We start from the raw sequence: 24,507 nt of genomic DNA, 5'->3' as shown, positions 1-24,507 counted from the left end.
TGCCGGGCATCGTGTTCAAGAACGAAACCAGGGCTTCCCTGGTGGCGCAGTGGTTGAGAATCTGCCTGCCAATGCAGGGGACACAGGTTTGAGCCCTGGTCTGGGAAGATCCCACATGCCGCGGAGCAACTAGGCCCGTGAGCCACAACTACTGAGCCTGCGCGTCTGGAGCCTGTGCTCCGCAACAAGAGGCCGCGATAGTGAGAGGCCCGCACACCGCAATGAAGAGTGGCCCCCGATTGCCGCAACTAGAGACAGCCCTCGCACAGAAACGAAGACCCAACACAGTCATAAATAAATAAATTAATTAATTTAAAAAAAAAAAGTATAAAATAAAGCATTTAAAAAAAAAAAAAAAAAAAAACGAAACCAAACCCAATAACCAACCAGCCTAGGAATGGAGACAACCTGCGAAGAAAGGAGGAGGTCGGGGAGCAGAGCGGCGGGTCTGGACTTTACCTCCACTCTGAATCAGAATGTCAAACAGGTCATCCATCTGCTGGCTTGAGGAACCATTTTCCTGTGGTACAAAAATAAGAAAACGAGATGGAAGTCTAGAACAAGAGGCCCCCCAGCCTGGCTCAGGGCACAGACCCTACCTTGTGGCCCTGAGCCAGCAGCCAGGCCCACAGAGCCCGGCGGCCTGCGCTCAGGCTCCTGGAGCCCACACTCACTCCTGCCCGACGGCTGCTCTCCAAGGCCTCTCTGACCTGCGAGGCTGGCTCCTGCCTGCCCCACCCTCCAGCCAGGCCCGGGGGACTGTGGGAGCCCAGCCCAGCCTAGCCCAGCCAGGCCCCGGTCCACCCTCTTTACCTGCTGTCTGGGCTGCTGGCTCACAGCTTCCTCATAGCCAGGCGGCTCCTTCTTCGGCAGAGAAGTGTGGGGCCCAAAAAGGGGCTGTGGTGGGTGCTCCAGGTCCCTCTGGCCTGGGGGGCCAGGGGCTGGAGAGCCAGGCTGGGACAAGAGCTAGACAGGAGAAAGGGAGGGAACCAGTGGCTGGGGCGAGGGCGACAGCCCAGGGCCCACACGCTCCAGGCAGGCAAGGCGGGCAGCTCTGCCACCTGCACTGGCTCTCGGAGAGCTTTCGTGGAAGCCCCCGGGGAAGAAGGGATGTGGGATGGGGGAGGCCCTGACCTCTGACCCTACAGAGGGCGACTGGCTCCCTGGGGTTTGGTATAAGCCACACGGGGCAGAGGGGGGTCTCTGGGCTGATTCCCTCTCTCCTCCCTGGAGTTTCTGCCTGAGGCTGCTCAGGGGCCTGTGTCCCTTCCTGAGTACCCGAGTCCTGTCACTGCCCCCCTGACCCCCAGCTCAGCAGGGCTGAGAGGCCACACAAAGCCTAAAGCAGCCTCACCTTTGGACCAGGCTGAGTTGAGGGTCTGGGCTGCGAGGGCGGCAGCAGCAGGGAGCCAGCTGCCAATGTCACCTTGGTGGGGGACAGCTGGCCTCTCTGAGGGGAAGGAGAGGAGTGGAGCTGCATCAGGCCCAGCCTGGCGGCCCTCAGTCTCTCCCAGGAGGGGCTTCCCCGACCCTCCCCTGGGCCTGTCCCACCCCACAGAGCAGGGGCAGGAGTGGCCCAGCCCGGGTGGGGCTGCTCAGGAGCCCTCGGCCGGGCACAGAAAGGTTCTGAGGCCAACGGCCAGAGCAGTGGGCAGGCCCTCGTGGCCCCACCCTCAAGGCTGGGGGCCTCACACAGGTGCCTCAACCTTTTCAACTCTGAGCACCTTCCTGGGTGACACCGGGATGGCGATTCCTAGTTTCGGAGAGTTGAAGGGAAGATGAAAGGAAGCGAGCATAACCCACCCGGCCACGGGGGAGCCTGGTGCACAGGGCGCTGTCACGAAGAGTGCCTTCACACCCTCCTGGGGCTCCTGCCCCTCCCACACCCAGGTACCTGCTGGGGGCTCCCGCTGGCCAGGCCAGGGCTGTCTGCATTCTTATTGGTCACAGTGAGGACAAGGTGGGTCCCTGTGGAGTCAGTGAGGAGCGTGGGAGGTGTGACCCCCTTGATGAGGCTGGGGCCCTGTGGGCCCAGAAGCAGCTGCGGGGCCAGGGCTGGTTCAGGCTCGGGCAGCACGGCTTCCTGCTTCACCACCACGGCCGGGGGCACCAGGGTACAAGTGTCATGGTGGGCAGCGGGGCCCGCGAGGCTGGGGCCGAAGGGGTGATCAGGGCCCGGGGGCTGCCTGCTCAGCTGGCAGCTGGCAAGGCTGTTCTCCTGCTTCACTGAGGGGCCAAGAGTGACCTGGGCCGGGACTGGTTCAGGCTCGGGCAGCACGGCTTCCTGCTTCACCACCACGGCCGAGGGCACCAGGGTACAAGTGTCTACATGGTGGGCAGCGGGGCCCGCGAGGCTGGGGCCGAAGGGGTGATCAGGGCCCGGGGGCTGCCTGCTCAGCTGGCAGCTGGCAAGGCTGTTCTCCTGCTTCACTGCGGCACCAAGCGTGGCCGGGGCCGGGGCCGGGGCCGGCGTGGGCTGCTGGGCGCGCTTCTCCTGCTCCAGCTGCAGCCTGAGCCACTCCACCAACTGCTGCTTCTGCCGCAGCATGCGGGTCAGCTCCTCGATCTGCTTGTCCTTTTCCTGCAGCATCTGGTCCTTGTCACGCCCCTCCAGCTCTGCCCGCATCCCAGGGCTGAGACAGCAGGACCCAGCGCGGGGGCCCTCCTCCTTTACAAGGATCTGCAGCGGCGAGGCCTGCAGGGTGAGCTGGGTCACTGGCGACGTCACCATCTCACCAAAGGTGTCCCCGGGCGTGGAGTTCTCGTCGCCTGTGCTGAGCAGTGAACGCTCTGAGGGGGTGGGAGACACAGGGGGCGTGGAGCCCGTGCTGCCAAACTTCACCACTCCATTGCTGGTCACCGTGGCCACCACCACCTCAGCCGGGGCCAGGCCCGCTGCCACCAGGGTGGGCCCCGTGCTTAGCCGGGCCGCGGGGAAGGCTACCACCACCTCGCCGGCCTTGGGCAGGATGGAGGCAGCGGCGGGGGCCTTGGGTGCTCCAGCGGTGGGACTGACTTGCTCCTGGTAGGCGCGCAGGCGCTCAATCAGGTCTGTCTTGGTGCCCGAGACGGGCAGTGACCGCAACTTCAGCTCCTGCTTCAGCTCTGCCACCTGCAAGGGGGTGGAGAGCCGGGCAGTCCTCGTCTGTCTGGACCCCAATGGCCACTTCGGGTGCATCAACCACCTGAGCCTCCCACAGCCCTGGAGGGCGAGACGTGCATCTGCCAGGCTGGTCCCCTCCTCCCCCCCATCCTCACACCGGGGGCGTGGTGCCTGGTGCTCAATAAATACTTAATTGAACTGACTGGATTTTACAGATGAGAAAACTGAGCTCATGAAAGTGAAATAACTTCTTCAAGATCACACAGCTGGTGATGGGCAGAGCTAGGAGTTAGAGCCGGGTCTGAAGGACTCTGAGGCCCATGTCCAGCTCCCCCCAAAAGGGCTGCATCTTGCTAGGGAGGGAGCAGACTGGTTCAGAGGACAAACTCTCCAGGGAGAATGTGATCCACTCCCCTTTCTGATCAGGGCAGAGAAAACAGGCCAGGCCTGGGGCGTCTCCCACCCTCCAAAGCCCAGGGCACCAGCGCAGCCTGTGGCCCAAGTGTGGGCTGCTCTCTCCCAGGCCAACGCAGCACTTGTAGAGCAGATTCAGCAGGGCAGTAGCCGGCCGCATGGAAAGGGCGGGTGCTGTAGTGGAGCCCAGAGTCTGAACCCTGGCTCTACTGCCAGCCGGGCCCATGACCTCAGGCAAACCTCTCTATCCCTCGACGCCTCTGCTTGCTCATCCTTAAGCCGGGGTAACACTCCCCGTTTCTCACACTGCACTGTAGAGGCTGAGGAAAACGAGAGGTGCACAAGTGCTCAGTAAGCCCTATGGCCCTGGACAGATACTGGCTGGCGTCGTTAATGACGATGACCACGATGACAAGGCTAATGCCGCGGATGACCAGGGCCAGGCGGGCCTCAGAGCAGGTTCCAGGTGCCTCTGCTGGAGCTCTGCTCTGCCTCCTGCAGCCGTGGTCCTGGGCCGGCCGCCTCCCCTGCCTGAGACCGAGCACCTGACCGCCCCCACGAGAGGCCAGGCTGGCGACGGCACAAGGCCTCCAGGGGGAAGGGCGTGACCGCCTACCTTCATGTCGTCCAGGTTGGCAGGCAGGGCCCCCGGCTTGCCAGTCAACGAGGTGCTGTTCTGACGTACCAGCCCACTGGGCCCAGGGGCGCCCGAGCCGGAGCTGCTGCTGGTAGCGGAAAGGCTGCGCGTCAGGGGGGCCCCACCGCTTCCCAGAGCCTCCCCTGCTGGCCTGAGAGGAAGAAAGAACAGGAATGAGCCCCCGCCAGGTCTCGCCCTCGGCGAGCCGGGTTGCCGGGTGGAGAGGAGCAAGGGGCAAGGGCCCCGACCACAGGCACTCCGGCAGGACCCGGACCAAAGGGTCCTTCATGTCAGGGCCGCCCGCATCTGCCCACCCCGGGTGCCTGCGGGCAGGTGGGGGTGGGCGGGGCCTACTTGGGCGGGGCGGGCAGGATGGTCTGGTAGTTGTAGTGCTGCTGCTGCTGCTGATTGAGGATCTGGAGCTGCAGGAAGAGCTGCTGCTGCTGCAGGATCCTGGCGTAGGAGGAGTCCATGGGGGGCGCCCCCTTGTCCTGCTTCTGGTCCGGGGGGATGTACTGGTGATACTTGAGCTTCTTCACCTTCGGCTTCAGCTCCTTGGCCTTCTTGCTGCGCTGCGACTTCTCACCGGCAGACTTGGGTTGGCTTTGCTGCGGGCACGGGCGACAGAGAGCGCCGTCAGGAGCAGCCGAGCGGCTCCTGGAAAGGCCCCGCCGCCCACCCCGCCCTGTCCACGCTCCCTGCCGGATGGCACCCCTCCCAAATCAGAGGCCTCCTCAGTGCCCAGGACTGTCCAGGGAGGGGGCGGGGGCTGATGGGGGCGGGGCTTGTGACTGGCTCTGCTCTTAAAACAGCTTCTAGCCCGAGTGCACAGGCCAGGCAGCCTCCCTGTGACCCTGAGCACAGAGTGAACGGGACGACGTGGTGAAAAGAGCTGTTCTACGGAGCTCGCGCAGCCCACACTGGGCGCTTTACAAAAACCGCGTCACACAGACCTGCAAAAACCCTGCCTCCCCAGGAAGCGGCCCGTCTGCTCGAAAGGGAGGAAAGAGGCTCGGGAAAGCCCCGCGCTCGAGGCCGCAGAGTGACTGGGATCTGCACCCGGGGCTCCAGAAGCTCATGTTCATTCACCGACGGGGCGGCCGGCACACAGGGAGGCCGCCTCCCGGGTGAGGAGGGTGGAGGGGGTGTGGGCAAGAGCGAGCAGGGCGCTGAGCGCTGGGGAAGGAGTGAGGAGGGCCTCGCGGCTCCTGAGCAGAGAACGGCAGGTGGAAGGGTGGAGACTCGATGCGGGGCTCAGCTGGGGTCTGACCAGGGCACCGTGGGCACTGGGGATGTGGAAGGAGGTGACCGACTGTCCCGCGGCAGAAGGGACAACAGAGCACGTGGCAGCCAAGCAGCTACAAGGTCACGGTTTTGAGCTTCGGCAACAGCACGTGACAACGGTGGCCCCTTCGCAGAAGTCGGGAAGAGGTGCCGGTTGGCCAGGGTAGGGAGAGCGGGGGAGAAGGCGCGGGGCTGCTGGGACCGGAGAGCACCCGAGAGGAGGGAGGGGGGTCCACTGAGAGGCCCCAGCAAGGCTGAGGGCGCGAGAAAGAGGCCGAGGGCAGCCCGGGAGCACCCCACTGAAAGGGAAGAAGACGGAGAGCCCAGGGAAAGCCCCCAGAGAGAGGAGAGCGACCTGAGGCAGGTCTGAGGCAGCTCGGGGCTCAGCTTGGAGGAGAGTTCGTGGCGGGGCTGGGGAGCTGGGACAGAGGCCGAGGCACTACCGGGAAAGAGGAAGTTGGATAAACACACATCACTGTTCTCGCAAACGGGGAGTGGGCAAAGGAAGGCACCAGTCGTGTGACGAGGAGCAGGTCTGAGGGAGGAATTTGGGGGGAAAACCTCAGACATCTGCGGCCAATCAGGAACAGACCGCAGAGGCAAGGGAGGTGCCGGCTGCTGAGGGAGCAGCCGGGAGCCAGCAGGGCGCTAGGGCACCACTGACTGGGAGGAGCAGGCCTGGGGCGGAGACCCCGCCAACCATCTGGGAGCGCCCGGAGGCACAGGAAGGCTTCGCTAAGGCTGTGAGCCGCAGGAGAGGAACGTGGGCGGCCAGAGGCTCCAGGCCAGGGCCAGGGCCTGTGTGGCAGGACTGGAGAATCAGTCAAGATGGGAAGCAAGCTGGGCGGGAAGGAAGGGCACCTGCCCAGCAGGCGTGGAGCACAGGCTGGAGGGCGGCAGGCAGGGCCAAGGTCCCAGAGGCCGAGGGAGGAAGCTTGGCCAGGCGGGGAGGACCGGACACCGGCTCTTGGTGCTGCTGAACTTAACCTCAGCGTCCAGCACCGTGTTCCCATACAAAGGTCCCCATGGGCATCTCGTGGGGTTGACGGTAAATGCTGTCCCTTCAGGTATCTTAGGTCAGGCCTTGGAGGAAGAGAGTGACAACAAACACCCGGCACGGCCGGCTGGGTGACCTCAGGCCCGTCACCTCACTTCTCGGTTCTGTCATGGCCTCACGAGGCTGTGAGTGGACAGAGGGGACGTGTGGGCGTGTCTTCCTGGGGCGGGCAGGAGTGAGAGCCCGGCCCGCTGTGCTCAGTGAGCGGTGACGGTGGCTGTGACGGCCAGCGTGCGTGAAGGGAACAGGAGATCTCCCAGAGCACTGTGGTGACCTCGGCTGGTCCCCGACCAGGAGGAGAAGAGAGCCAGCCCCACTCCCCACACTGGGACGGAGTCACGGCAGGGCTCAGAGGGGCACGGGGAGGAGAGGGCGGTCAGCTAGAGGTCTGCACCTTAATGAGCGTAGGGAGGGGCTTGGCGGTGGCGACCGTGGTTCCGTTGGCGAGGATGGGCGGCGGCGGAGGCTGCTCCGCCAGGAAGACTGTTTCTGCAGACTCTGGGCCCACGGGGAGTTGAGACAAGACCTGGGAGAGAAGAGGGGAAGTGAGGACACGCCCACCCCTTCTCGTGGCCCCAGAAGCTGCGCCATCTCCAGGCTTCAGCCGGTGGTGTGTCCCTGTCCTGCCCTGCCCGGAGGTGGGTGGCTGTCACCCCCTCGGACGCCATCACTGTTAGGGGACAAATGACGGGCAAAGACGAGAGGGATGAAAAGAACAGCCTCCAGGGTGGCAAGGGGAGAGGGAACTAGAAAAGGGGAAGACAGAGGGTGGTGAAATATCATGGAACTGAACACACTCAGGAGAAGTGGCTGTTCTGAATGAGTGGACATGGGGCAGCAGGGAGGCCTCTGAATCTAACCGCAAGGCTGCCCAGCCGGCGTCCTCCACGAGGGCCCACCGCCGCACTTTCTGGCTTCCCCGTCCCACCTGGCCCAAGCGAGGGACCTCATCCTGGGCCGCTCCAGTAGGTCTGGGGCCCTTGAGCAGGGGAAGCACCTGGAGTGGACAAGCTCACCTGAGTGGGGGACACAGAGGTGGCACTGGGCAGTGGCTCGCTGACTCGGGCTTCCAGGGGTGACGGCACCGAGCCCTGGGACTCATGGCTGGCAGGCTGCTCAGGAGATAAGGCATCGCTGCTGTCCTCATCGAAGGAAGAGCTGTCTGCTACTTTCGGGTAGTTCACCTGGCCCACTGAAAGCCAAGGCCAGGGTGAGACTCCTCCAGCAAACGGGAAGAGGCTGTCCCAGTGAGGCGCCTGCCCCGCGGCCCCGCGGCCCCAGCAAGCAGCGGGAGGAGGAGGCCAGCAGCTGACCTGCCTCCTGTGTCCAAAAGAGCTCAAGGAAAGCTTGTCATCACGACCCCGAAACAAAGGCCAGGAAGAGTCAGTCCCACCAGGCCATCAAAGCACTCCCCTTGGTGGGGAAAGGCCTGATTGCTAACCCCTTGCTTTTAACTCCACCCTGCGTTCAGTCTTCCAAGTCAGGGTCTGCCCTCCCGCCCCACAGCCTGCCACCTCCTCCACCTCCACTGCTTCCCTGCTGTTGAAGGCACTTTATTCCCATCCTGTGGCTGTACAAAACTCTCCTCTTCTCCCAGAGGCTCATGGAGCCTGCGATCAGGGACGGAAGGAGTTTGGGTAACAGCTATGCAGGTGCAGCTCCTCCCTGGGCTGCCCGACTCCCCGAAGACCAGGAGGAACAGACAAAGAGCCTCCTGGAGAAGGGCCGCCTGCTTGCACAGGTGAAGCAGATCAGTGGAAGGACAGCGACCTCCCTTCAGCAGCCAGTGACTGCCAGAGACCCACGTCCTGGGGGTAGGCCTGCGCTCCTGGGCAGGGACCAGGCTGGGTGGGAGAGGTGGGAGAAGCGGGGACCCGGCGTGGGAATCCCAGATGTAGAGGGAAGGAAAGAAGGGGACGGGGCAGGCAGGGTATTTCAAAAGACTCCTGTCACAACCCCGCCGCCAGCACGGTCAGGGGAGAAGTTCTGCACCGGCACTGTCCACACGGGGAAAGAGGCAGTGGCGCAGAGGTGAGCCGGCGGCCATGCCGGGGACGCTGCCGCGGCGGGAAGACCACAGATGAGGAACAGGAGCAAGCCTGGAACTCTCCCAGCAGACCCTCCCCCGCTCCAGGGCCGTGACCCAAGGCCCTCTGCCCCTGGGACCCGGCAGGACGCCCCTGAGCTTGTCCCCCACCCCCTCACCCGCCCTCCCAGGGGCCCGCAAGGAGCGCGGAGGGGACGCAGCTCACTGACAGTGGGCCCTTCTCGCCGGTCACGCTAGGTCTAGGTGCCCTCCCACAGTCTCTTGCTCCCAGAGAGGGGACCTGCCATGGCACAGCAGCCACAGGACAATGGGACTCAGGACGGAGGAGCTGCGGGTCCACCCCCGCCTCAGCCCGGCCTGAGGAAGCTGCTGGCCACGCTGCAGCGGCCCCAGGGCTGGTCAGGCCAGGTCACTGCGGGGCCCACCCCTGTCTCCTGCAGCCAGGGCGGCCCGGATGGGGTCCTGCCCGGCGGGAGTTCACGGGCCAGGCACCCTGGAGCCCAGCCGCTGCTCTGCTGGCGGGAAACGTGGATGCTGAGGGGAGGCCGGGCATGACTCCGACGATCAGCTGGCGGCGCGTGTGTGAGCAGATGACCGCGGGTGGGTGCGTGGTGGAGTCAGGGAGGCGGAGGCCGTCTGCAAAGCCCCTCCCATCCCGGCGCACACCCAGCTCTGCCTCCCCCTCCATCCCCCACCTCCTCGGCCTCTCCTCTGACTCCTTCCTCTCAGCCCTAAACATCCTCCTTGACCACCATCTCCCTCGCTCTCCTCTCCACTCTCCTCCTGAACAGATGGACCACGTTTGCTGTCACCACTGCCTCACCTCCTGCTCACTCCTTGACCTGCACACTCACTGCCGGCGAATGCTCCTTTCTCCCCAGTCACCAGTGATGACCTCGTTCCAAACTAAGCTACTTCCCAGGCCTCAGACAAGCCGTATTCCGCCAGGGCTCCAGGCCACACTGCCCATGCTGTCCCCTCTGCCTGGAATGTCCCTCTGCACCCTCTCTACTTGGCAAACTGACTCAGTCTCCAGGTGGGCCCCAAACGTGCCGTCAGCCCCACCGCCGTCCGCGTCCCTGAGAGACGCCCGTCTCGGATGGGCTCTCGCTGCCCCTGCCACACACCTGCCGTCCTACACTGGCCACGACAGAGCCGCCAGCTGGTCTGTAACGAACGTCACTGCAAACAGCAGCAGCCCTTCCCCGAGTCTCCCCGGGCGCCCAGGACTGTGCCGGGCCCTTCACAGCCATCATCACCTGGGAGCCTGCAAACTGTCCCGAACGGCAGGTGACTTGGCTACGATGTCACAGGGCCCTGGTCTTTCTAACTATGTGGCGCCACACGTGCCTGGGAGCTAGACTCAGAAATCACTTGTGCACACGGCAGCCTTCTCCCGTCAGACTGAGTTCTCTGAGGGCAGCAGCGGCATATTCTGTTCGTCTCTGTAACGGCAGGACTCACATAGGCCTGGCGCGTGGCTGACTCTCCGCAAACATTTACCAGATCTGGGCCGGCTGGAGAGTCCAGAACTGACCTTGGCCCAAACGCTGTCGTGGAATCTGGTGAAGATCCGGGTAGGAAAACACTGACACAAGGTGAAGTGAATGCCAGGGCAGAGCAGGGAATTAAAGGGGAAGAGGGCGGTCAGGGCACGGGCTGCCAGCCTCCAGCTCGGAGCCACCTCCTCTGCGGGTGCAGATGAGGCCCCAGAAACCGGTCTCCTCTGAGCCAGGGCTCGGGCCCAACGTGGCCTGCTTTGGGCCTACTCCTGTGCCCTCCCCTGCCCTGCCCAGGGACCTAGCTCACTTCTACGGTGAGAGCACCTGAGCCTCCTGAAGGCACAGCTGCTTCCTGGGGGCAGGTCTCAGGCCTGCGGCAGCAAAAGAAACATGTCTGTACCAACAGTTACCAAAGTCTGAGGGAATCATGTCTGAACGCCTGACCATGGCACACGAGGCCCTGCACGTCCTGGACTCTGTGGCCTCCCCCCTCACATCTCGACACCCGCTTCCAGCTCCACGTGCAGGCTGCGCCCCCTGCCCGCTGCATACGCTTTAATTCCTACTCACCCTGCACCCCCATCTGGGCCTCACCTCTTCTGACGCCGATGCCCCCTGTCGGGGCTGGGGTGGGCGGCCCTCCATCTCACTCTCGCCTATTTCCTTGCCTGTATCTGCTCCTGGGCTTGAGCTCCGTAAGGACGAGGGGCTTGGTCTGCCTTGTGGGGCTGTGGCCCTAGCACCTAGCACACTGCTTGGATCAATCGACCTTTACTGAGTGAACTATCTGAGGAGAGTGCCAGGCTCCAAGAAGAGATTTCACTAATGAAAAGAAACCGCAGGTATAGTTTCAAGGTCCCAGCGTCTCCACGTGCTCACACACACCAACCCCGACATCTATCTACCTTCTCCGGGAAAGAGGGACAAGCCCCTGCGCTCACAGAGATGGGAAGTGGCCAGAGGCCTCTCTGTCATGGACGTAGCTACTTTGGCACGGCGCTGATCTGTGAGGCCACTGGCGCTGTCCCAGGCTCATAGGACCCGTTTATCAGGCTCTCATACTCTGTACCTCGGCTCCCCCAAGGCTAAGCAGGCAGTCAGGGAGCAAGCGGTCCAGAGCCCATTCCCTCTGCGCCCCGCCTGCAAGTCCACACGTGGTGGCCGGGCCTCCTCACCAATGATGGCTTCCTTCAGGCTAGACTCCACAGGCAGGATATTCTTCTCCACCAGCTCCATGGGGCCAGGCCTCTGCGCAATCTTCTCGTTGAGGTCATCGGCCAGCCTAGCTCTTTTCAGCTTCAGCTGCTTGGCCTGCAGGGAAGGCTCGGCCGAGGTCTCTGCCCGTGGGAGAGAATGGAGTGCAGGACGATATAGGAATGAGCTGGTTCTGCCCTGGGAACTCCAGAGCAGCTCCCCTTCCCTCTGGGGAAGGAGTAGAGACCATGAGAATGCAAATCACGTCCCAGGCAGAGTACGGTGGCCCGGCTTGAAGTTTCACAAGGATAGAAGAAGGGGGCCCCGCTGTGGACAGTGTGTGGTCACACGCAACAATGGTCACTAGGCGCAGGCTGGCCCAGACGACTCTCTGAGGTGGAGCCAGAGCTGAAAGGGCACCAGGCAATGGGTGGTGTCTCCTCTCCCTCAAGCTCGCTGCGTTATGGGGACAATTCGCCTCCCTGCTCTGGGCCTCAGTGTCTTCCTCTGCGAAGTGTGGGGTTCAGTCTAGGAAAGTCTTCTTCCAACCCCAAAGTGGTTTCAAAACCAAACAAAAAATGAACAGACTCAAGCCAAAACCTTTCCTTCCCTAGAATGAGGAAAGAAGTGTGTGTGGGCAGGTGGAGTACGTCTGGGATGATCCTGCTTGTACTTCACAGGTGCTCCTGTAAATACTGAGTGAGTGAATGAATGGATGGATGGATAGATGAATGAATGAATGAAAACAGAAAGTAAACACATTTAAAAACAGAGTTGGAGGAAAGGATTTCATACCGAGGTTTTATGAGATCCAGGGCCACCACATGGCCATAGAAAAAGGAAAGCCACCCCAAGAGAATGTGACTGTGCTTCTTTGGGAACTCCCAAAAACCAGTGGTGGTGCCCACAGCACTGCCGTTTTACTGCGTTAAGGCTCTGGCTTATACTGTCAACAGAAATGGAAGTGATGAAAAAGAGGGAAGATGAAACGTGGGTGGTGCAGGGGTGAAAACAGTGAGAACGAGGGTTTAGATGAAGAAGCATTTCCAATCTAACACACCTTCCAAAATGTGCATCCTGACCAGCTCCGATCTCTCCGGCCGGGAACGAATCTTCCGCTTCAGGTAGTCCTCTGTCTATAGAAAAAACACACCAAGCAGCTCTCAGATCCAGGTCACAAGCTTACGGCATGAACAGGACCAAAAAGCAGCCGTGCCTTTAGTGGGTCACCTCTGCAGCCCCCACAACCTCAGCCTGGAGACTGCAGGGTCCTGAGGCCTGAAGGACGTGTCCACTTTCAGTGCACCTGCCAAGGGCATCATCCATCTGTCAAGACCATTTGTCGCTCTGAGGCTGGACTACTAATATATTTTTTAATCTATTACTTTTACTATCATAAAAGTAATATATGTTATATTCATCAAAGAAAATTCAGAAAATTAGAAAGTAAAACAACAATAAAAATTTTTAATCATCCACCGTTAGTATTTGGGGATATTTGTTTCTAATCATTCTTCCATGCAAAAGATAAGTTTAATTTTGCAAAGCTGTAATCATACTGAATATAATTTTATACCTTATTTCAAAAAACTTGGCATTGCCTGATAGCATGAGCATTTTCCATTCACTCTGAATGGCTGCCAAGTAGAGTACTAATTTTGATACATGGTGTCATAGCTCTAGTTCCTTAAAGTCTCATGTCCTCATTTCTGCACTTCTGAGACGGCAAGCAAATTAAACCATTCCCTCAACAGTCCCAGAGCCAGCCCACTGCCCGGCTCTCACGTTATAATGTATATGTGACTCCGGATTTGTCTGACTCTAGAGCCTGTGCTCTTAACCTTTGCACCAGAATTTTACAAACCATAGGTCAAGACCATTAGTGGGTCAGGACCAGCACAGGATAGGGTAGGATAGGACAAGACAAAGTAGGGTAGAGTAGAACTGAATAGAAAATAAAGTATCAGAGCATACTGCATGCCTGCAGCAAGGTAAAGACTTGCTCCTTGGACTGGCCTTGGTGCTCTGACTGGTCAGCTCTGTGCCAGCCCCAAGGTGGTGCTGAGCTCTCCAGGAGATGGCTCACAGTGGCCGCGGGTTCAGGGTCTATCACCCATCTGCAGTGGGCAGAAGTACTGCCATGGCTGCCAGAGAAGACGGCAGAATAGGTGTCGTACACTGCAGGTCTTCACAGACAGCAGAGGGAGGCATACGGTACTGATGAAGAAAACACCTGGAGTCCACACACCAAGGTTTAAATCCCAGTAAGCTTGCCACTTAGTAGCTGGACAAGTTAGTTAACCTCTCTTAGCTGCATCTATTAAGATAAAGATAATAACACCTAATTCATAAGAGCTGATGTGAACATAAACAAGAAAAGGGTATAATTTCACATATAAAAGTACTCAATAAACTAGTAGCTGTACTAATTAGTTCATATTTACTCCTTGCCTTGGAGAAGCAGGCCAGGAAATGGTGCCAAGTCTTAAGACTGGGTTGAGGGCACAGGCAATGACATTCCTTTTCTCCCTGCTGTATTCTCTCATCCTCCCAGCCACTGAAACAGTGCAGCTGGTCACTCCTTTGGTTCCCAGGACCTGTGACCTCATTCTTCCCACTCACTCTAAGAGTTAATCATAATTTTCCTTAGAAATTTGTTAAAAATAAAATAAAGACAGAGATAGTAAGATAAGTCTTGGAGGTAAATATTTCAGAGTCTCTGAAAGAGCTGTGGGTCTTAGGGAGCCCCGGCCTATGATCCTCCATCTGGGGAGGTTCTCTTCCCTTGTCTGTGAAGGGGCTGAGAGGGGGAAGCATGTTCTGGCGACTTCCCCATCTCCGCCCACACTGGGCAGCAGAATATCCCCTGAGGCCCCCGAGGGAACTGAAACTGAGGGGGACAGGGCAACAAGCCAGGTGCTGCAGTGTGAACCTGAGCTCGGAGGGACCCAGCTTCTGCTTCCACGGCCTCAAGTGGACCCTGGCTGCTCAGGGGCACACGGAGACCAGTAAGGTTTCCATGCCCATTCTGGAGAGGTGTGGGCAGTGTGGCCAGACAGGAGGGACCACCACTCAGCAAGCTTTTCCGTGGCTGGTGGTCGTGTCCTAACAGCTACAAAAGACTAAGTGGAATTAAAGATGGGAAAATACTAGTGGTCTCCAAACCAAAAGAAGGGAGGTGACCATTACATACCCTTGAATGTACTAAAGGAGGAAACTCATTCTGATCATGGCCCATATCATCACACTGGGAGACGCTGGGGTGGGGATGAAGCAGAAAAGCCAGAGCTTTCTATTTAGAACCGTAAGGCCAGGGCTGACCCTGGAGGCAACGCTAGACTGGAAGGAAGATGACAGCAGCACAACGGGCTTTGAAAATGCTCTTAGGAATCCTTGGGAAGCAAGGTGCCTTACCCTGGCCCGCTCCAAGCTCCTTCTCTGCTCATGAAATGCAGCTGGACTTTTCAAAGCTGTTGGGAGAAGAATCATAAAAGAATTACTTTATAGTGAAGCATCATGTCTACTGCTACAATTTACAGTGGAGAAGGTATCTTAAATTCAAGTTAATTTTAGCAGTACTATTAATATCAGCTGAAGTGAAGAAGAAAACGGCACCTGAGTAAGCACATATCTTTATGGTTCAGCTACCCCATCAAAACGATTCTGGTTACTCTGTTCCTAATGGAAAGAGTCACTGCCTAAGCTTGGGCTCTATAAGGTGCACCCACGGAATATAACTTTAATATAATCCTTATGGAGCAGTCAACTCTCCAGGAAGGCCCACTGGGCCTCCCTTTACTCTCGGGGAGACCGGGACACAGAGCAGAGCTGAAAGTTGGGTCCACCCACTTTCCTTCTCCAACCTCATCAGGAATCACAAAGTGACCGAACTGTTTGAATGAGGCAGTTAAACCAAAAAGACATGCATCTACTTGGGTGCCATTTCCTTCTTCAGTTCAGCTGGTATTAATAGTGCTGCTAAAATTAACTTGAATTTCATCTTGAAGGACTAAAAGAACTTCACCATGATTGTATGGTTAACCTTGGTGCACACAGCCAGCAGCTGACCAGAAGGCTCACTGTATCCCCCATCAGGGACCCAGCTCTATTCTGGGGCTACCACCACATGGCCATAGCTCGCAACTCAGCAAAGCACACCAAGGGTGGGGAGACCAAAGCAGGACCCTCTACAAATGCAGCGCCATGAAGAGAGTCTGTGTCAAAAACTCAGCAGATAACGAGTTGGGACACCCTGAGGATGAGAGGGGAAAAGGCCTGACTCACTTCAAGTAGGGAACAACAGCAGTAAGAGAGAAATTCGTAAGACCGTGGTCAGTTTCACTTCTGCTGCCCTAGAATTTCAGAGCAGCTGTGAAACTGTGTGTGGAGATAACTTTTGCTGGGCTGCTGGCTGTGGTAGGAGTGCAGGGGTAAGGAGACGCTAAAAGTAGCCAGAGCACAGATATGACCCTAGCCTGCCTGGGCCTTTGCACTTCCTCCCCCCATCCCACCCCCAGGGGCTGGGCCTCAGCAGCAACAGTCCCCGAAGAAAGCTCCAAATGTCACTGCAGTACTTCTTTTTTTCTTTAAGTTTTTTTTTTTTTTTTCTAATATTAAAGTAAAAAAGAAACTATCATTTTAAAAGATCAGTTGGAAGTACCCTATCTTCTAGCGGCAGGGGGAGCACTAGATTTAACAAATAATCTCTAAGGAAAACCAGCACAGGCTCCCTCCCCAACCTACCAGAGCATTCCAAAGCACGACCCAGGCCATCCCAGCTCTAATCTGAAGGTCTTGGCATCTCAGTGGTTAAGCAGACAGCCCCTGCACCTGCTTCTACTGAGTAAAGCTGGTTCAACTCCAAAATCATCCTCCAAAAGTCCTGATATGCAGGGTGTGATGGACCAGCAGGGAATGAACACACAACCTTGCTCTAGGAGCGCTGATCACAAGGATGAGACGAGAAGCACTAAGAATCAAAGCAAAACTCAGTGTCCGCCCCACCCCACCCCCAGCTGCCTTTCTGCCTTAGTTTTCTCCACGGCTCATCACCGCCTGACACCCTGGATGGTCATACTGCATCTCTCTCTATTTATTGCCAGCCTCCTACCATTACAATAAGCTCCTCAGGGCACGGCAGGGTGTTTGTCTACTTCTTTCTGACAGTACCCCCGCCACGGAGAGCACATAAGTCATTCAATGAATTAATGAATATTCTATAAGGAATGGATACAAAGTGTACACTGGTGACAGGAAAACTAGAGGATTCTGTGAGCTCTAGACTTTCATTTGTACAGCCAGAATTAGGCTCTCATCTCGGTTCAAAACTCCACAGAAGTCCCAGATATAAAAGCAAGACATGTGCATGCCTGTCCTGGGTTCTACCAGTTACTGCTGGTGTGACACGGGGAATGACTGCTTTCCAGGTCTCATTTTCTTCTTCTGCAGAGTCAAGTCCGCCCACCTCCCAGAACTCCTGTGACAATCGAAGGAGAGTGAAAGGGCTCTGCAGCCAGTGGCGCCCTCACCAACACATTTAGGGTGCTGCTGTCATCACGCGCAGTGATTTGGTTGAATCAGGGGTTAGATTCCCACACGGGCCAGCTAGTTCCTACACCACGGTCACAGACAAGCTGGCTAAACACCAGTCAGCGTGCAACGACCTACACTGGCTATCCTAAGGGGTAAGGCACAGATCCAGCTTCTGGAAAAACAACTCACAAAGCGCAGAATTTCTTGATGGAAGGGGAGTGCGACATCTTCATGTACAACGAGGATGTTGCACCATGAGTGGGGATAAGTGACAGGTGAACTGGCTGTACTGTACGTGACTTCCTGCTTCCATCGAGTTAAGGAAATTTTTGCGTAATAGCGAGGATGCCTACCTTCTGTGGTGGGCACGGTTCTAAATACTTTAAAATGTTACCTAATTGAATACTCCTAATGACTCCACGTGGTGTCTAATATTCCACTGTACAGATGCGGACAGGCTCAGGAAGGGTAGGAAAGGCAGCAAGTGGCAGAATAGGATCATAACCTAATTCTCTCTCACCCTCAAGTCAGAGTTCCTTCCCTCCTCTGGGTCGGTTCCTTAACTTCTTCAAAAAGTGGAGAAGAATGACCCTGTTGGATGGGAGGCAAGGAGGCTTCAATGACCTGCAATGCTTAGATGTAGGGCTGAGGGCAGGCCATGTGGAAAGGCCAGCTCGACCACAGTACTGAGCACAAACAGGTGTAAGGAAGGCTCAGAAGAGGGGTGCAAAGTGACTGCAGGTACACAAAGCCACGGTTTCAAACCTGGGGCTCACCATGGAGCTTAAGGTGCAGCCTTCAGCACGGATACTAGGAGACGAGCCTGGAGGTGGATGAGAAGACCAGAGCAGTTCACTAGCTGCTCAGAGCTTGGGCAAAAGAACCAAAAATGAAGACCAAGAAAAGAATTCAAAACAATAATTACTGATCCCAAAAGACGGTTTCATTTTATAACAACAACATTATAATCTCATTGAATCCTCTTAAAAACCATGAGATAGGTACCACTATTCCAATTCTATACGTGAGGAAACTAACACTGCAGTAACCTGTGAGGTCACTCACCGAGTGGTGGACCCCAACCCAGGTCCAGCTCTGTCTCTCTTTCCCCCTTTGTGACAAGCGTGTAGGCTTCCATCAGCCCTTGGAGAGCCCACTCACTTTGTGCTGCTCTCTCCCCACGTCTAATTCTGCTCTCTGACAGCAAGTTCAGCAATTTCAAGAGCCACTTCCAACATGTGAAAGGAAGAGGGAGCAATGACCCATCTTGTGCGGGCTTCAGTCAGGACTCCTGGAAGGCGCTTCCCAGGCCCATCTGGGGAAGCCTGGAGCTGGGGCAGCCAGTGCTCTCGGTAGGTCAGGGTTTGGGGTGGAAAGGGCACTCCTATACGTGTCTGGCCAGCTCTGTTAAAAGCTGCAGCCGTGGAGGGTAACCTAGTGAAGAGATTAGGGGTGATAAAGGTAAGCCCTGGGCTTTCTTGATGTAGAAGCAGGTGGCAATGTATAGTCAAAATCACAAGCTTCCACGCTAAGGGAATGAGACACAAGGAAGTACAGCAACGCAGAAAATAATTTAAAAGTTTAGGCCTCTACTAGTTGTGGAAAATCCCCAAAGGCTCGAAGCTAACCCATAAACATGTGTCTGAGTAGGAGGGCGGCATTCACCTTGGACTCTCACGCCCTCTCTCGCTGCCTTAATGCTTTGCCAGAGGAGCCAGGGCACTGCTCACTCAGAAATTTTATTTTCCCAGAAACTCCTAGAAGGCAGTCTCTGAAAGAGAAGCCCCCCCAAACCAATGCAAACCCAAGAACTCTGCATGTTGTTTCTGAGACTATACATTTTTGGTGTCAGAGGGCACCAAAACTTGATCCTCTACTCCCACCCTCTGGGAGATGGTTTCCTGGAACACTTGCACGGCTTTGCGTGAACACAGGGTGGGTGTGCAAACACATGCTGAAAGGAAAAATAACCAAGCCCCCCACGGAAATCAAATGAACACAAGTGGCTAAGAGGTGTGGTGCTCTTAGTCACAGTTTCGGTGCCAGATGTGGGCCCCGCCCCTGGCTGGCTCTAACCCCCGATTAATACTCTGTTCCCTCTCTCCAGCGTCCATCTTCTTTCTCCCCTTACACATTTGCTACATTAAGTGAGGTAATTTGTGAACTAAAAAGAGAAAAGCTGTTTCAATTTCCTTTTTCAAAACGCACTGCCATCCACTTCCAGGGGGAGTTCGGTGCTGTGCTGGGTGTGATCTGTTCAGACGGAGCGCTGTGATCTGATCTAGCACCGAAGCGCGAACATAAGGAGCCTTAAAAACCAACCTAGCGGGACTTCCCTGGTGGCGCAGCGGTTAAGAATCCGCCTGCCAACGCAGGGGACACGGGTTCGAGCCCTGGTCCGGGAAGATCCCACATGCCGCGGACCAACTAAGCCCGTGCACCACAACTACTGAGCCTGCGCTCTAGACCCCGTGCTCCACAACTAGAGAAAGCCTGCGCGTGGCAACAAAGACCCAAGGCAGCCAATAAATAAATAAATAAATAAAAAGAGAGTAACTTAAAAAAAACAACCAGCCTAGCACATGAATGTAGCACTTTCCCATCACCAGCCCCAGATGTAGTTCAACGTGTAGGCAAGTGAAAGCCTCCTCGGAGCCACAAAGCAGTTCTGGAAATGCATCTCAGCGAGAAGGATAGCAACAAACCACAGATATTCATTTTCTCATCATTATCATTAAGGAATATTTATTAGGTGCCTGGGTCTGAATGTCACTTTATTAGGTGCTGACATAGTAAAAATGATCGCTCCCATACTATGCTAGAATTAAGCTCACCGCCAATTCTGTATTCAGAGGAACTCAAAGGCTATAAACACAGGACAGCTAACAGAGATCAAGACTGCCATGGGCTAAGGAGCCCTTCTTCCAGGCAAGCCTGCTGGATTTCTCTGTTCACTGTAGAAGCAGCAGGCATAGGCACAGTGCATCAGTGGGGGCTGTGTCTGTGTGTGGTAACAAACATACTTAACAATGCAGGTGGGAAATCAGAACTACGTCCATTCATCCATCTATTTAATAAATAATTCTTAAGCAACTACTGTGCTAGTTACTGAGGACAAGGATGTACAGGATGGAGTCCCAGCCCTCAAAGGCAGCTCAGGGTCTGGTCAGGGAAAAAGACAAATAATTACAATACAAGATGGAAGCATAGTTGTAGAGGTAATTTAAAGTGCTACGTAAGACAGAAGAGGCAAAATTCTGCCTGAGGAAAGAGTGTGTGAACTGTATGGGTAGATTTTACAGAGAAAACCCAAATGAATGGAATAGAAACACCACAGGCAGACAAGGAAGGTCATCTAAGAGTGTGACAAGTTCAAGGGACTACAAGTGGTCTGATGTGGTGGGACCAGGGTGTTCACGTGGGGATCATGAGGCTTGGGGGAGGGCGGGGGGCAAGGACTGCATCTGGGGAGCCAGGGAAGACACTTTTCTCTGTTCTTCCCACTAAGTACAACTAAACACTCTGGACCTTACATAAGTAGGTTCTGAAAGGTGGAGGGAAGGTGGCAGACTGGCTAGGGACCTTGGAACCCAAAGAATGACACAGTGGAGAGTCCCCCGAGTTTCCTTTTTGCCTCTTACATCCCAGACTTGGAGCTGAAGAAGCTGGCAACCTGGAAATGCCAATGGAAGTGGACAAAAAAGCCCCAACAAAACCTACTCTCGCTAGCCACAGGACCAGGAAAAGGGCAGCCTAGCAAGAGAAAAAAACTTAAGACAGTAATCATTCTACTCCAGCCAGACAGCATGGTGAAAGCCCCACCCCCAACAGGAAAGGCTAAGTGGGAGTCTAGACTTTCACCCTTACAAGGCTGTAATGAAGCACCCCAACACCCCTGCCAGGTGGTGTCAAAGAAGGCCAAGTAGGAAGCTGCCCCTAATCCAAGGAATAAGTGGAGACCAAGTGCGGAGCCTGGACTTACACCCCCTCTAGCAGTAAGGAGATTCCCCTGCTCCCCCCGCTGAGGTGGTGTCACGGGGAGGACTGGTGAGGTGTCAGGACTTTCACCATTACAAGGTCACCTCCACCCACAAAAAGGTTTAACATCGTGTCATCCAAGCCCTGGAAGGAGAGGAAAAAGATGGGTTGGAAAAGTACTTAAAACTTCCCAAATTTGGCAAGAGACGTAAGTCTTCAGAGATTGAAGAAGCTGAGCAAACCCCAAACAAGTTAAACCCAAAGCAGTTCACCCCAGGATACATCAGTATTAGACTTTTGAAAACTAAAAACACAAAAAAAACTTGAAAGCAGCCAGAGGAAAAACAATTTGAATGACAGCAGATTTCTCATCAGAAACCATGGAGGCCAGAGTGGTCTGTAACTACCACATTACCCAGGCGAGTGACATGATCAGAACTACATGGGGGGTGGGGAGTTATTTCTAACTTGATGTTTTATGTTAAAAAATTAAATGAAGATGTGGCACATATATACAATGGAATATTACTCAGCCATAAAAAGGAACGAAATTGAGTTATTTGTAGTGAGGTGGATGGACCTAGCGTCTGTCATACAGAGTGAAGTAAGTCAGAAAGAGAAAAACCAATACCATATGCTAACACATATATATGGAATCTAAAACAACAACAACAAAAAAGGTCATGATGAACCTAGGGACAGGACAGGAATAAAGACACAGGCCTACTAGAGAATGGACTTGAGGACATGGGGAGGGGGAAGGGTAAGCTGGGATGAAGTGAGAGAGTGGCCTGGACATATATACACTACCAAATGTAAAACAGATAGCTAGTGGGAAGCGGCCACATAGCACAGGGAGATCAGCTCGGTGCTCTGTAACCACCTAGAGGGGTGGGATAGGGAGGGTGGGAGGGAGGGAGACGTAAGAGGGAAGAGATACGGGGATATATGTATATGTATACCTGATTCACTTTGTTATAAAACAGAAACTAACACACCATCGTAAAACAATTATACTCCAATAAAGATGTTAAAAAAAAATTAAATGAGCAGAAACACACCTGGTAATTGGTATGTATTCCTTTCACCACTCATGTCTGCACTCACATGCTCCCCCCTCTTCCCTGCACCCCCTTTTAATTTTGAATTTTTTTTTTGAAACCTACAAAAACACTGAAAGAGCAAGTAATAAATGACCTATAACTCTGACCTAGATTCACCAGTTATCTTTTAGCCATATTTGTTTTCTCTCTCTCCCGTGCGCACATGCACACGCACACAATTTTGTTTGTTTATTTAATCACTTGGAAGTGAGTTGCAGACACAGTTGTCCCTTGGTATCTGCAGGTGATTGGCTCCTGGATGCCCCATGGACACCAAAATCCATGTACCAAAATCCTGTATAAGGATGCTCAAGTTCCTTATACAAAATGGTGTAGCATTTGCATATAACCTACGCACATTCTCCCATATACTTTAAATCGTCTCTAGACTATTTATAATCCCTAATACAATGTGATTGCTATGTAAATAATTTCCAGTGCGTGGCAACTCCAAGTTTTGCTTTTGGGAACTTTCTGGAATTTTTTTTCCCAAATATTTTCAATCTGCGGTTGGTTGAATCCACATGTTTGGAACCTGTGGATACGAAACCTGCAGATACAGAGGGATGACTATCAATCACAACATTTCATCCCTAAATTCTTCAATATGCATTTCCTAAGAATAAAGACATTCTCTTATCTAACTATAATATCTTTATCACACCTCAGAAAATTAATATTAATCCAATAATATAATCGAATTTGCAGTCCATGTTTGAATTTCCTGAATTGCCGTCAAATGTCTTTTATAGCAGTTTGGATTTTCCCCCTTAATCCAAGATGTAATCAAGAATCATGCACTACATTTCATAGTTGTCTCCTCGGTCACATTTTGAAACAGTACTCTTGCCTTCTGCACTTTTCCTGACACTGACTGAAGTATACAAACCAGCTTGTCTTGTGGAAAGAATGTCCTATATTCTGAATTTGGCTGTTTCCTCGTGATTAGATTTAGGTTAAACTTTTGTGGCAGGAAGACTACACAGCTGATGTGCACTTCTTAACATCAGGAGGCACACACAGTGCCATGCTGCCCAGCCACTGACAGTGCTGAAGTATGAAAGGTGACACCAGATCTCTCCATCCTAAAGGCAGCATTTCCCCCTTTGTAATTAATACATAATCTGTGGGGTAACATTTTGAGGCCTTGTGAAAATCCTGTTCCCTAAGCACTACGTACCTAATGGCTTTAGCATCTATCGATGATACCTGCCTGAAATCAAGTATTACATTGGGAACTGCAAAACAGTAAGAACTGCATTTTTACAAGATCACTCTAGTAGAGATCAAGAGGCCATTTAGAAGAATAAAATGGAGTGACCGGGTAAATGGTCGTGCCATTAACACTCCCAGAGAGGGGATACAGAAGGAGTAGGCCTGGGACAGGGTGGGAGAGATGGTGTTTAGTTTGGGACATGCTGAATATGAGCTGATTGTGTGACATCCTATCAAGAGATGTGCAAGTGGTACGTGTGTGTACTTGCATGTGTGTGTATATATGTACATATGCTTGTATGTGTATGTGTGTGCATACAGCATCATCTAGGGATAATGTGATATGTTATGTTGAGACAGAAGAAAATACTTCCCAGGATGAATCTTAAGAGACTCTCAGAATTTAACCATAGGTGACGGAGAGAGCCCAGCAAAAGAAACTGAGAAGGCTCACGGGGGTGGGAGAAGGCTATAAAGATATAGAGACTCGGCTTCAAGAAAAAGGGTGTAGGTAGAAAGAGAGAGATGTTAATAGTGGGCAGGTCAGACAAAATATGGCTTGCAAAGTTTCCAGACCTAGGACACAGCCAGAGGTCTCGGAGCTATGCCAGTGAGTTGGTGGAGATGGGGACTAATCACAAGAGGCAGAGGAGTAACAGTGAGGGTGGGGTCCAGAGGTGTGTGTCCCCTAAGGGGTTAAGACCGCTAACTGTTGATTACTCACTCCCAACAAGTATTAATTGAGAGCCCACATGTCTGCTGGTGCTGGGATATCCTTGTTCTTCTCTAGTGAAGAATGATGCATCAGACAAATAAAGACCTAACACAGTAGGAGGTGGTACATGCTCTGAAGAAATATAAAGCAGGGTACGGGCGATAGAGGGTGATAGGGCAGGATTTTATACGCAGTGGTCAGGGAAAGACTTTCTAATGTGATGTTTGAGCCAAGACCTAGAGGAAAGGAACGAGCCCTGCAGGCAAGGAGAACAGCAAGTGCAAAGGCCCTGGGTGGGAACCTGCCTGAGAGGCAGAGGGACCTCCAGCAGGCCAGGCTGGCAGAGCAGAGTGAGCAAAGAGAAGAGTGGGAGGAGATGCCGTAAGAGGGGGAGCCGCAGAGGGCCCTGCAGGACTTTGGACTTTACCCTGTTCTCAAGTGGAAATAGAGGGAATGAAACGGGGAGAAGAAATAAAGCAGGATTGTGCCTGTCAACCGTGCTGTTGACAAAAAGGCTCCTGAGGGTAACGTAAATAAAAAGATCTGCTGCAAATGGTTTCCTTGTTTTCCCCCTGCTGTTTGCACAGCATGCTGGGAATTACCTTACTTGAGCTTCTTAGTACCTGCTATTTCCTACACTTTATAAAGGAGAACTGACTTGCCTGGGATCACATCCTAATTAACTGCAGAACGAAGACCAGACTCTGGTTCTTCTGATTCTAAAAT

At 54.5% G+C, this 24,507-nt stretch overlaps 1 protein-coding gene across 1 annotated transcript in view; it reads right to left on the bottom strand.

Annotated features, from left to right (window-relative positions):
* MRTFA (myocardin related transcription factor A) overlaps window positions 1–24,507 on the bottom strand; it is a 204,282-nt gene that overhangs the window by 3,780 nt on the left and 175,995 nt on the right. The window contains exons 8-18 of the mRNA XM_061206626.1: window positions 14,653–14,708; window positions 12,299–12,374; window positions 11,220–11,381; window positions 7,512–7,687; window positions 6,890–7,021; window positions 4,509–4,762; window positions 4,134–4,305; window positions 1,895–3,112; window positions 1,355–1,450; window positions 814–966; window positions 460–520 (exon numbers count right to left, since the gene is read on the bottom strand). Coding sequence (XP_061062609.1) covers window positions 460–520; window positions 814–966; window positions 1,355–1,450; window positions 1,895–3,112; window positions 4,134–4,305; window positions 4,509–4,762; window positions 6,890–7,021; window positions 7,512–7,687; window positions 11,220–11,381; window positions 12,299–12,374; window positions 14,653–14,708 — 2,556 coding nt within the window. The remainder of the gene's footprint in view (window positions 1–459; window positions 521–813; window positions 967–1,354; window positions 1,451–1,894; window positions 3,113–4,133; window positions 4,306–4,508; window positions 4,763–6,889; window positions 7,022–7,511; window positions 7,688–11,219; window positions 11,382–12,298; window positions 12,375–14,652; window positions 14,709–24,507) is intronic.

Source organism: Eubalaena glacialis, chromosome 11 (assembly GCF_028564815.1).
Source record: "Eubalaena glacialis isolate mEubGla1 chromosome 11, mEubGla1.1.hap2.+ XY, whole genome shotgun sequence".
Lineage (NCBI taxonomy): Eukaryota > Metazoa > Chordata > Mammalia > Artiodactyla > Balaenidae > Eubalaena > Eubalaena glacialis.
This window is presented reverse-complemented; position numbering and strand designations above follow the sequence as displayed.